The sequence below is a fragment of the Haliotis rufescens genome, unplaced genomic scaffold, assembly GCF_023055435.1.
Source record: "Haliotis rufescens isolate VD_foot unplaced genomic scaffold, xgHalRufe1.0.p SCAF_108, whole genome shotgun sequence".
Classification (NCBI taxonomy): Eukaryota; Metazoa; Mollusca; class Gastropoda; order Lepetellida; family Haliotidae; genus Haliotis; species Haliotis rufescens.
In genome coordinates, this window is record NW_025963789.1 from 269,836 (window position 1) to 281,823 (window position 11,988).

At 40.6% G+C, this 11,988-nt stretch overlaps 1 protein-coding gene across 1 annotated transcript; it reads right to left on the reverse strand.

Annotated features, from left to right (window-relative positions):
- Positions 1 to 620: 620 nt before the first annotated feature.
- LOC124125442 (collagen alpha-1(XII) chain-like) lies at positions 621 to 11,781 on the reverse strand. Its single transcript, XM_046488754.2, has 6 exons — positions 11,725 to 11,781; positions 10,069 to 10,146; positions 6,805 to 6,858; positions 2,677 to 3,255; positions 1,750 to 2,064; positions 621 to 1,161 (listed from the first exon to the last, which is right to left on the reverse strand). Exons 4-6 carry the CDS (start codon positions 3,224 to 3,226, stop codon positions 872 to 874), a joined length of 1,155 nt encoding a protein of 384 aa, XP_046344710.2. The 5' UTR covers positions 3,227 to 3,255; positions 6,805 to 6,858; positions 10,069 to 10,146; positions 11,725 to 11,781; the 3' UTR covers positions 621 to 871.
- Positions 11,782 to 11,988: the final 207 nt, after the last annotated feature.

The following is an 11,988-nucleotide window of genomic DNA, read 5'->3' on the forward strand; positions in this document are numbered from 1 at the left end:
GCGATGCCAAACTGCAACAAGTCGCTGAGGAAAATCGAACTCGGCAGAAGAACTGCCAGAGCACAACTCCAGCAGACTACTCCATATCGCCTTTAAATCGAAATATCGATAACGGAAAACAACTCGCTAATAATGCGAAGACAGATATGTACTATGAAATTAATCTGTGTAATAATTTAATCGCAAATCCATTTCTAATAACAGGTCTCTTAGACCGTTACGTCTGTATGTGCACATGGTAAACAAATGGTGTATATGAATGCGAAGTGTATGAGTCGCACGGTTTTAGCCCCATTCGGATGTTTGTAATTTTCGAGAGTTACTCTAAAAATCCCTAAAAAGCAATAAGCACCAATTGGCAACCTTGTCTTTGTGTGTGCATAGTTTCAAGAAAGAGTACCTGTTAGCTTTAATATATGGTCCAGACAAATCCACCATTATGAAGAGAGTCAAAGTCAAACTTGTTGCCATGGAAACAGGACATTTCTCTAGATTCCTAAATGGCAAAAGGCACGACTTTAATCCCTTGATTAATAGTCCAGGTCCGGAAATGACACCTACCTCCGTTTCAGGTAGGTCTAAACTTGTTTCCATGGAAATTTGGAAAAGGTCCTAAACAGCAAACGGCACAAAATGATTACGGGCGGGCGGGCGGACGGACAGACAGACCAGGCGTCGACTATACGAGGCGTCCCCGGGGGAGGGGGATAATAATCTTCCGTGAACGTTCCCAACAACGATAACAAGACAAAAATAGCGTGTACGTACATTGATTTTCGCCTTTAGTCTTTAATATCGATGCCAAATTATCAATTAAAAAACAGTTTCAATGTTCGTTTATACAACGAAATGGTTGTAGTTAAAATGCAAATTAGCACTGTAATCCTAATTTCGAATATCGTTTTCTGTCGATGTACCTCAGGAGGTCGAGGAGGTCCCATCCTAACAGGAAGGCACATGGAGCCAACAGGACAATGAATACCACCTTTCCAGTCATCTGTTGACTCTCAGAGCGGTTGGGAGTGGAAGTTTTCTTGCCGATCTGCTTGGAAAGTTGACGTTTGGGAAGCCGGAGATCTTTGATCACGTCATCGCTAACCTTGGGGATAGAGGATGCCACTCGCTCACACTGACGGTAACAAGCGTTGGACGTGTTGCAACCTGTAGCATAAAATGGTGAGGACGAATACAATCATACTTTGTTTAACATTAAACGTCAGGATATACTGAGTGTAGACGTCTTACAACATTGTGAGTAACTTATATGGTCAGCAAACTACTTCTCAGATCAATGCTTTCATCTGGCACTTAGTTTAGTTGGAACCACAAAATGCACCTAGCTTACATCCCGTTTCCCAAAATCTGAAGTAACGCTTGTGAATACAGATATTACATAGCGGGTTTTAACGTATATTATCAGGAACAGAAACTGTATTATAACTTATTATTCATAGTATGATGGTATAAAATGAGGATGACATTAAATACTTTCCTTGAAATCTTCATAATTTGTTGCTTAATGCCCCCATTAGCAATAATCTAGCTAAAGTACCTTGCCTGTAAGAAATTACAATCGAGTCTGGAACAGGAAACAGATTAACGTGGATTCAACAGCCACGTCACAACTTGACCACCCTGTCCATACAGGAGACCATTGTAAATTGCACAGATAAATTTGATAATTCGCTCCCCTATTCAAAGTTCCTATAGTTACCCAGTAACCAATATGCCCTGGTATACTACAAATACCTTTTGGAAAATATGGTGGCGATACTGGTGTAGAAGTTGTTGTTGTGAGCATCGGTGTAGTCACAGATGATGGCTGTGTTGTAGCAACAGATGGTGGCTTAGTTGTAACCACGGGTGATGTCCGAGTTGTAGTCACAGGTGATGTCTGAGTTGCAACCACAAGCGATGTCTGAGTTGTATCCACAGGTGATGTCTGAGTTGTATCCACAGGTGATGTCTTAGTTGTAGCCACAGGCGATGTATGAGTTGTAGCCCTAGGTGATGTCCGAGTTGTAGCCCTAGGTGATGGTTGTGCTGTAGTCACAGACCGAAGACCTTGAAGTGACATAATTCAGAATTTTAAAGAAAGTGTAATTTCGCTTTGACATAGTTGACGAAGAAGATTGTGTAAGTTTCCTTTTGTGTGTGTTACGTTCGCACCAAGTAACTATGGACATACACACTTGAATTTACTTTTTTTTATGTATACCGTTCGCACCAAGTAACTATGGACATACAATCTTGAATTTACTTTTTTTTTATGTATAACGTTCGCACCAAGTAACTATGGACATACACACTTGAATTTACTGAGCCAACGTCCATGGCAATTCACTTGAAGCCAAACATCAGTCAACGTCATAAATAGATCTAGGGGTTGTCGTGTTGGGGTACATTTACCTCACAATACTTATTATGTTATTTGTGTTTTCGTTTTTTTTGCTAAACGCCGCACAAAGCAATATTCAAACTCTGTGACCGCGGCCTGTAAATAATCTAGTCTGGACCAGACAATTCAGTGATTGAGAGTCTGATCAACGATAACGCGCAATTAACCAAGTCACCAAGGATTACCATTCATTTGGTCACTGATGACCCAATAGAACCTGGAATCCTCACGGGACTGAGATAATAATAATTTATGTCAATTTTGCTGTTTGTACCCACCTGTACACATATATTTGGAGACAAGCTTCTTCATTTGATCAAGCTTATTGAAACTTTGTACGTTAACCATATTCTTCCCCGGTGGTCCGCTTGCAATTGCCTTTAATTCAGTATTATTAGCCTGCTTTATACCCACAACAAATATGTGGATACCTGACTTCTTTGCTATGGTGGCAGCAGGGATGGTCTGACTTTCTTCCATATTTGACCGTCCATCAACTAATAGAAGCAGGACATTCCTGACATCTTTTCTGTCCCCGTTCCATGTTTGAAAAACGTTGGTGTTTGCTGTTTTAAGGCCGGACGCAATATTAGTATTTCCCTGTTTATAATTGATGTTTTTAATAGCACTCTCAATATCGTTTCTTGAATTGTAGGAATTCAGATAGAATTCAACATGGGAGGAGCTGGAGAAAGTGACCACTCCAACCCGGACCTTTCCGTCGTCTATACTTGTATCTTTTACGACTTCGATGATCAATTTCTTTAAACGATCAAAATTGGCACGTCCAACACTTCCAGACGAGTCAAGCAGAAACACCAGATCCATGTAACTGTTGGAACAGTCTTCAAATGTTGCTGCAAGAACAACACTATATGTCTGAGGATGCATGACAAAACATGTGGAACAAAGAAAACAATAAATTCACCTTTTGGTTGATTGGTTGGTTTGTTGTTTTACGCCGCACTCAGCAATATTCCAGCTATATGACGGCGGTCTGTAAATAATCGAGCCTGGACAAGACAATCCAGTGATTGATATCGTGAGCATCGATCCACGCAATTGGGATCGATGACATGCATCAACCAAGTCAGCGAACCTGACCATCCGATCCTGTTAGTCGCCTCTTACGACAAGCATAGCCGACTTTAACAACAAGCATGAGTAGCTGAAGACCTATTCTACCCAGGATCTTCACCGGTCTTCTGAGCATAATTCCACAGCAAATATTTAGATGCAGTATTAACATCGTATATATATTTAAGAGAAACTAAGGTAAAAGAGAGACTAAAACATCATCATCATCATTAAAATACTTTAATGAGAACGTTATTTCGGACAAATTTTCAGACAAAAAACTCATGACTGTAATACAAGTTTACTGAGTGATATTTTCTTTGAATATTCTACACATAAACGATATGCCATCCGTAGAGCATTGTACTAACGTCTGTTTCAGTGTGTGCTGAGTTATCCATCCATGTTGTTGTAAGAATATTATTGTAAACAAATTTCAATCGATTTCTTTAACAAACGTGTACCAAACCATAGCCATGCCTCCACCTTATAGAAACATACACATTTTCACTGTTGCTTGCTTGGTTTGTTTGTGTGTTGTTTAACGCCGCACTCAGCAACATTCCACCTATATGACGGCGGTCTGTAAAAAAATCGAGTCTGGACCAGACAGTCCAGTGATTGATATCATGACCATCGATTTGCATACGATGCATCAACCAAGTCAGCAAGCCTGACCATCCGATCACGTTAGTCGCCTCTTACGACAACCGTAGTCGCCTTTTTACGGCAAGCATGGGTTGCTGAAACACAGGTCTGTGGCGTGATGACCAAACACATTAAGCACTAAGTTTCATTGAAGAAGGGTTACATTATATCAAAACTTAGCATAGAACAAAATATCAATGAAACTAGAGACAGTGACCACGAAGGTACGTTTAACTATGATAAGCAAATTGACACTTTAATTTGTTTGTCTATCATTCTATATGGATATGACGAACCATAATACGTGTAGTGGTCAAAATTTCATCGTTTTCTTTTAGCTTCTAAAAAGGGTATATTTATTTTTCGTTTCTTTGCAATTTGTAATATTCCCATTCCGTTTTAAGTTCTAAAATTTGTATTAACTGGTCTTAAGCCACTACCCTTCTAAATATATAACAAGGGGAGGTAAATGCTCTGGAGTCAGTTTTTCAAGCCATGTGGTAGCCAGAAGGCACATGTCCAAGTCACCAAGTCATATTTTTGGTCTAAAACAATGGTAAGCCAGTTTCACAATTTCACACCAAGCCTCAAACAACTAATGTAAATGCAATGTAACATTACATACATAATGCTAAACTTTTAGTAATTCGCTAGTGTTAGAACTGATAATTGTTTCATCTGTGTGTGTTAGTTCTTCTGTAGAAGCTCACCTTGCCTTACTTGCCCATGAAGTTCAAATGGGAGCCTAGTCCTCTTGAAGTTAACTATTGTTTAATATGTATAGACATTTAATTGTTTGTTTTGTTAAGCACTGAGACAGCTTCTCATCTGTTTCAGTCAATCTGTATGTGGACTGTATGTGCAAAAGAGCAAAAGAAAATAGATAAGAAAGAATGAAAGAAACCAAAATAAAGAATTAAGAACACAAGAGACTTGGTTGTTACAATACGAATAGTTAACAAACAGTAAGTAATCTTAAGCTTTATTATGTAACCCTAGTTGCTTGGATTCAAAAGTACGTACAAAGTAAGTACAAAATCGATAGAAATATTCTAGCATTGAGTCCCGTATGTGTCGCATTCGGTGGACTCACATATTAGAGCGTGGACCGAGTAACCAATAAAATGTATTTGGCGTAACTCAATATCGTACTGTGCCGTTACGTTCGTGTTTCAGTCAGGAAACGTTTCAAGCTTTGTTTGTTTGTTGTTTAATGCCGCATTCATTAATATTTCAGCTATATGACGGCGGTCTGTAAATAATCGAGTCTGGACCAGACAATCCAGAGATTAATATCATGAGCATCGATCCACCCAATTGGGATCGATGACATGCATCAACCAAGTCAGCGAGCTTGATCACCCGATCCCGTTAGTCGCCTCTTACGACAAGCATAGTCGCCTTCTTCGGCAAGCATGGGTTAGCATTCAGTCGCTGAATCAATATATGTACACCATAGCAATTATGCTCACCCTTGTGAAATATTAACACATGTTTGTTATAAATATCAATAATAATAATTGTTCATCAGCGTTTTATGAAGGGCTCTAAGCAACTGGTCGCTTTCTGGCCTAGATAGATAAATGCAGCTTGGAAATCGATAGCAAATGAATAAATACATTTACAAGCGGCAAACAAGTACAAACTAGTTTGTTGATAAGTTTGCTGTATACCGATCCCGTTAGTCGCCTCTAACGACAATCATGGGCTGCTGAACACCAATTATAACTCGGATCTTTGCGGGTGTTGTCCTTATGCCTGTCATTTATGATGTACATGATATTACATGAAAACAACAGAATTTGTTCACTTAATGTCCTGAAGGAAAGAAGTTTTAGGCATGTTTAATCAAATTGTCAAACATTCCAAATTGTGAGACAAGTGGATTTCCGAAGAGATGGTGCAAATTATTGTATCACTTTTTTCAAACAAAGATGAATAAGAAATGCAAGCTGTATATGACAATATACATTTATGTGTTGAAGAAGTCGTCTGTTCTGAATATATATTCTTCAAACAACCAACGGCCCGGAAACGTATTTCACATTGTCAGATTTTAAGTTTGTAAAACCTTCACTGTCTCGGGGTATTGAAAACAATCACGGATTTAGAATGTGCAATAAATATCTATTGCACATTATATATCTTTACATGTGATCCGGGTAAGAATTGGTCTGCAGCAACCTATGCCTGTCGTAAGAGGTGATCATGCTTGTCGTAAGAAGCGACTAACGGGATCGGGTGGTCAGGCTCGCCGACTTGGTTGATGCATGTCATCGTATCCCAATTGCGTGGATCGATGCTCATGATGTCAATCACTGGATTCTTTGATCCCGACTCGATTATTTACAGACTGCCGTCATATGGTCACTTTTTACGGCAAGCATGGGTTGCTGAAGATATATTCTAACCCGGATCTTCACGGATGAATACACTTATCACATTCCAGTTCATCACTGCCATCAACACAGTCATGCCGTCCGTCACAAAGTCTTTTGTAAAAGATCCACTGTCCGTTTCCGCAGGTGATCTGGATAATTATATTTCATAAACACATACCAAAGTCGGAATCGTACAATCAACTCTGCTTTCAGCAGAGCTTTCTAGTGAATATGGAAAGGGTTTTGTTGTTTATATATCATTAACAAACGTCAATGTTATAATAATATGAACATCCTTACTGTTGCTTGGTATAGATGGTTGCAGAGTAGTAGCTTGTGGGACAGGTCCATCATCTGAAATGAAGTGAGTTGGGTTATTAGCTGCTTTCAACATACCTCCAGCAATATCACGGCGGGAGACATCATGAACGGGCTTCACCCATGAGGGAAATCAAACCCAGGTCTTCGGCGTGATGACCGAACGCTTCAATCACTGCGTTTCATAGACAACGCGTCACATTATATCAAAACATAGAATAGAACAATACACATTACTAGTGAAAGTGACCAACAAGGTACGTTTTAGTCTGATAAAAAGATTGACACTTGAAATTGTTTGTCTATAATTCTATGTGGATTTGAAGAACCACAACACGAATAGTTAACAAACAGTTAGGAATCTGTATCTTTATTATGTAACCCTAGTTGCTTGGATTCAAAAGTACGTACAAAGTACAAAATCGATAGAAATATACGTCAAGCATACAGTCCCGCATGTGTCGTATTCGGCGGACTCACATATTAGACCGTGGATCGAGTAATCAATAAATGTCTACATGTTATCCCTCTAGCCTTAATCGATACCGTTACATTGATGGTACATCCGGGACAAGAGATGAGAGATGTGAATTTGGCTTTGCTATTTTTTTATCTCACAGGCCAGTTGTGTTGTGAATATCTGTCGTGCGTTTTATCATATCCCAAGGATAGCTGACGTTATACGAGTGAGTGAGTACGGTTTTACGCCGCTTATAGCAGTATTACAGCAATATCACGGCGGGGGACAGCAGACATGGGTTTCACACATTGTACCCATGTCGGGAATCGAACTCGGGTCATCGGCGTGAGGAGCGAACGGTTTAACAACTAGGCTACCCGACCGCCCCTGACGTTATAATACATTAATATCACATAAGTTCATACCAAAACACCTAGTAACACAGAAACGATTAGATCATAATGTTACAAAACGACAATGAGCTGGACCTGTGAAGATTCCGGGGTAGAATAGGTCTTCAGCAACCCATGCTTGCCGTAAAAGGCGACTATGCTTGTCGTAAGAGGCGACTAACGGGATCGGGTGATCAGGCTCGCTGACTTGGTTGATGCATGTCATCGATCCCAATTGCGTGGATCGATGCTCATGATATTAATCACTGGATTGTCTGGTCCAGACTCGATTATTTGTAGACCGCCGTCATATAGCTGGAATATTGCTGAGTGCAAACCAACCAACCAACCAACGACAATGAGCTGATACTGTATTTTATGAAATACAAGAGGTTCTTCATTGCTTTTATTTTTTGTTCCCCGAACATTGCAAATGTTTTTGTTAGATGTGAGTCGTCCTTTGAAAAAGAAACTAAACATAACATCAAACATTTTCGCGGGAAATACACCCCTTATGCACCCTTATGTTTTAGGTGTCAAGTCAAAGGTTCTTTCAGGAACACTAATCATACCTTTTCCGATATCATGATGATCGTACTCATTGAATAAAATATTGACTTTGAACATGGCTATTCACTAACATTACAAGAGCCAGTGTTTTGCTCCCCCACGCATCCCCGCCACCATCCCATACTTACAATGGAATGTACAGTGTTAGCCCCACAGATTATCTATCGAATCAATGTCATAACTAATATTAATTAAGTTTTAGTTGATTGATGTATCATTGCTCTTTAAACCTAAACCAGGACAGACGGTTTCAAACACGACAAGCATGGGTTGCCGAAGACGAATTCTAACCCGGATCTCAACGGGTGGTATCCTTATGCTTTGTTTGTTTGTTGTATAACGCCGCACTCAGCAATATTCCAGCTATGACGGCGGTCGGTAAATAATTGAGTCTGGACCAGACAATCCAGTGATTGACATCATGAGCATCGATCCACGCAATCGGGATACGATGACATGCATCAACCAAGTCAGCGAGTCTGACCAACCGATCCCGTTTGTCTCCTCTAAACGACAAGCAGTCACCTTGTACGGCACGCATTGGTTGCGGGAAGACCTATTCTAACCCGGATCACATGCAACGGTATATAATGTGCGTCATTTAATTGGCGTCATGTCAATGACCACTTTTGCTTGGATCATAAACACAAAATGAACTGAATCTTAGAACAGTGAAACATGATGTCAAGGTGGTAGAAATAAAATTAAGTGCACAATCTCTCTGTAAGAAGTACCGTGTCACTTTGCTGCCTTTTGGGGAAATCATTCTCCTGGAGAAGCTAGTTAGGCATCTTCCCAAGGCAAGAGAGTTAACTGACTATGAAAGTCCAGTTGGCTTGAATAACGAGTCTATGCATAGTCCAATCAAATTCGCGCACCGAAATCGAAATCCGGTTCGTAAACTGTCGTGCAGATTTCGGTCTCATTCGTGACCAACTCGTGTTATTCCGGGACAAGCCGAAAAGCGACTCGTGCCCCTCTCATGGCCATTTTAGCGACCGGGTTCCGTCTAAGCGCAAACGGGCATACATAAAACAATTGTCAACTCGTTGCGTAATGCTTCACATATATTTCCCCATATATTATATATATTTCAGATGCAATTTATAGCACATCTGGGCATGCGGAATCATACTGTATGATTGAACACATTTAACTGTGTCATGGGCATATTTCTAGATGCAAGACAAATGTAAAATCAAAAGTTATTTCTGAGGGATTCTTTGATGAAGAACTTGAAATCATACGCGCATTCTGATTGGTTTGTCGTATTTTCGCACATAACATTCATCGATAGGGGGACGAGTCTTCTTGCAGGTTTCGGAAAGGGGCGAGTGGTGACGAATGACTTCGGTCCATTGCAGGATTTGCAAAACATGTGCACCGCCAACTCGTTGTCAGCAGATCTTTTCATGTTATAATCAAGGTGCTCACGTGATTAGACGCATTTCGCGATGTGAGACCCGTTTTATTACAATATAGATCTTGAACATCGATCAGATCGTCTTGACTGGGCGCCACCATTTTATGTGAAGCAAACGCAAGTGATACGAGAGTTGGAATCTGATTGGCCTATAGGAGAGGCTTAGAAGGGACATAACTGGTAATAGCCACTGGTGGCGCTACGATCGAGCCCAGTAATTCCAGCCAAGTTCGGCAAGGGTGAAAACTGGACTTTTATAGTCAGTTATCTCTCTTGCCTTGGGAAGATGCTAGTTAGGTTGATCATATGTATTAGGTGTCATTTATGAAAGGGCGATTTTGCTAACGATAGCATCTATCTATGTCAAATAAAGTTGGATGAGTCAGTGGGAATTCACTTACAGGATTCCGGTTCACCACTGCCATCAACATGACAACGTCGTTCGGGAGGGAAGAACCACAAACGTTTGCAGGGAGCTGCTGTAATATAATAATAATTATCACTTGAAAACGTGTTCCATTTTTACTGGAATCCGGAGAAGATAACATTTATCATCATATAATATTTTGTTTTATGCATTTAGATCCGGTATGCTAAATTCAGAGTCGATTGTACTAACACGGGGTTGTATTTTACGTAAGGTTTTGCAACAGTGTAACTATATCATGGCATAATAATGGGCCTCACACACATGTCCATGTGGGGAATCAATACCAGGTCTTCAGCATCACAGTCCAACGCTTTCACTAAAAGGCTGAGCCACGCATATGAAAGACCAATAGTTGATTCAAGCGTTCAAGTGACATATTGACAAAACACAAAACGACCAATAATGATTAATTTTACACACCCGGAAAAGGTTAAGCACCTTTGTTTATAAATTGAAGAAATATTGTTTTTAAACGGGGCCCACACATATTACCCAACAGTAACATGAAACGACAGTTCAGGATATTGACTGACATGTCTTTGTTTTAAATGTGCATCTTAAAAAACGGTGTAGATCTCTAAAGGCGACCGCCTCCGTGGCCTAGTGAGTATAGCGTCTGAACGGAGAGCGGAAGGTCCGGGATTCGACCCTCTGCCGCGTCATACCAAATGACGTTAAAAGATGGTACTTGTTGTTACCCTGCCTGTCGCTCGGCATTTAGGGGCTGAAACAAGGACTGGTCGGCTCAGTATACTTTTTCTGAGTGGGGTATTGGTGGTTAACTGCAGCATACTATCTCAGTGGGCTAGCACTATAAACTCGGCATTAGTGAGTATAAACCCACCACGTGCGGCGGTGATCTGTAAAGAATCGATTCTGGACAAGACAACCCAGTGGTTGATATCATTAGCATCGATCTATACAATTGCAATATGATGACGAGCATCATCCATGCAAACATGACCACTCGATCCCTTTAGGCGCCTCTTACGACAAATGGGTTGATGATGTCCAATTCTGGCCCGAATTGAATAGTATCTAATAACCTACCAGTTACACTCGATGCTACACTTACGGCATTGTGACCCGTGAAGCTTCGGGTAGAATAGGTCTTCAGCAACCCATGCTTGCCGTAAAAGGTGACTATGCTTGTCGTAAGAGGCGACTAACGGGATCGGGTGGTCAGGCTCGCTGACATGGTTTATGATGCATGTCACCGTATCCCAATTGCGTGGATCGATGCTCATGATGTCAATCACTGGATTCTCTGGTCCAGACTCGATTATTTACAGACCACCGTCATATAGTCGCTTTTTACGGCAAGCATGGGTTGCTGAAGACATATCCTAACCCGGATCTTCACGGATGAATACACTTATCACATTCCAGTTCATCACTGCCATCAACACAGTCATGCCGTCCGTCACAAAGTCTTTTGTAAAAGATCCACTGTCCGTTTCCGCAGGTGATCTGGATCATTTTATTTCATAAACACATGCTTATGATATAGTCGGAATCGTACAATCAACTCTGCTTTTAGCCGAGCTTTTTGTTGAATATGGAAAAGGTTTTGTTGTTTATATATCATTAACAAACGTCAATGTTATAATAATATGAACATCCTTACTGTTGCTTGGTATAGATGGTTGCAGAGTAGCAGCTTGTCAGACAGGTCCATCATCTGAAATGAAGTGAGTTGGGTTATTAGCTGCTTTCAACATACCTCCAGCAATATCACGACGGGCTTCACCTTTATGGGAAATCAAACCCAGGTCTTCGGCGTGATGACCTAACGCTTCAATCACTGCGTTTCATAGACAACGGGTCACATTATATCAAAACATAGAATAGAACAATACACATTACTAGTGAAAGTGACCAACAAGGTACG

Coding starts and splice junctions, on each gene's coding strand:
- LOC124125442 (XM_046488754.2), bottom strand. CDS start 3,226: ATGGATCTGGTGTTTCTGCTTGACTCGTCTGGAAGTGTTGGACGTGCC. Junction 2,065..2,676: donor CTCCAAATATATGTGTACAG/GTGGGTACAAAC, acceptor TGTCACTTCAAG/GTCTTCGGTCTGTGACTACA. Junction 1,162..1,749: donor GCCACCATATTTTCCAAAAG/GTATTTGTAGTA, acceptor TTTATGCTACAG/GTTGCAACACGTCCAACGCT.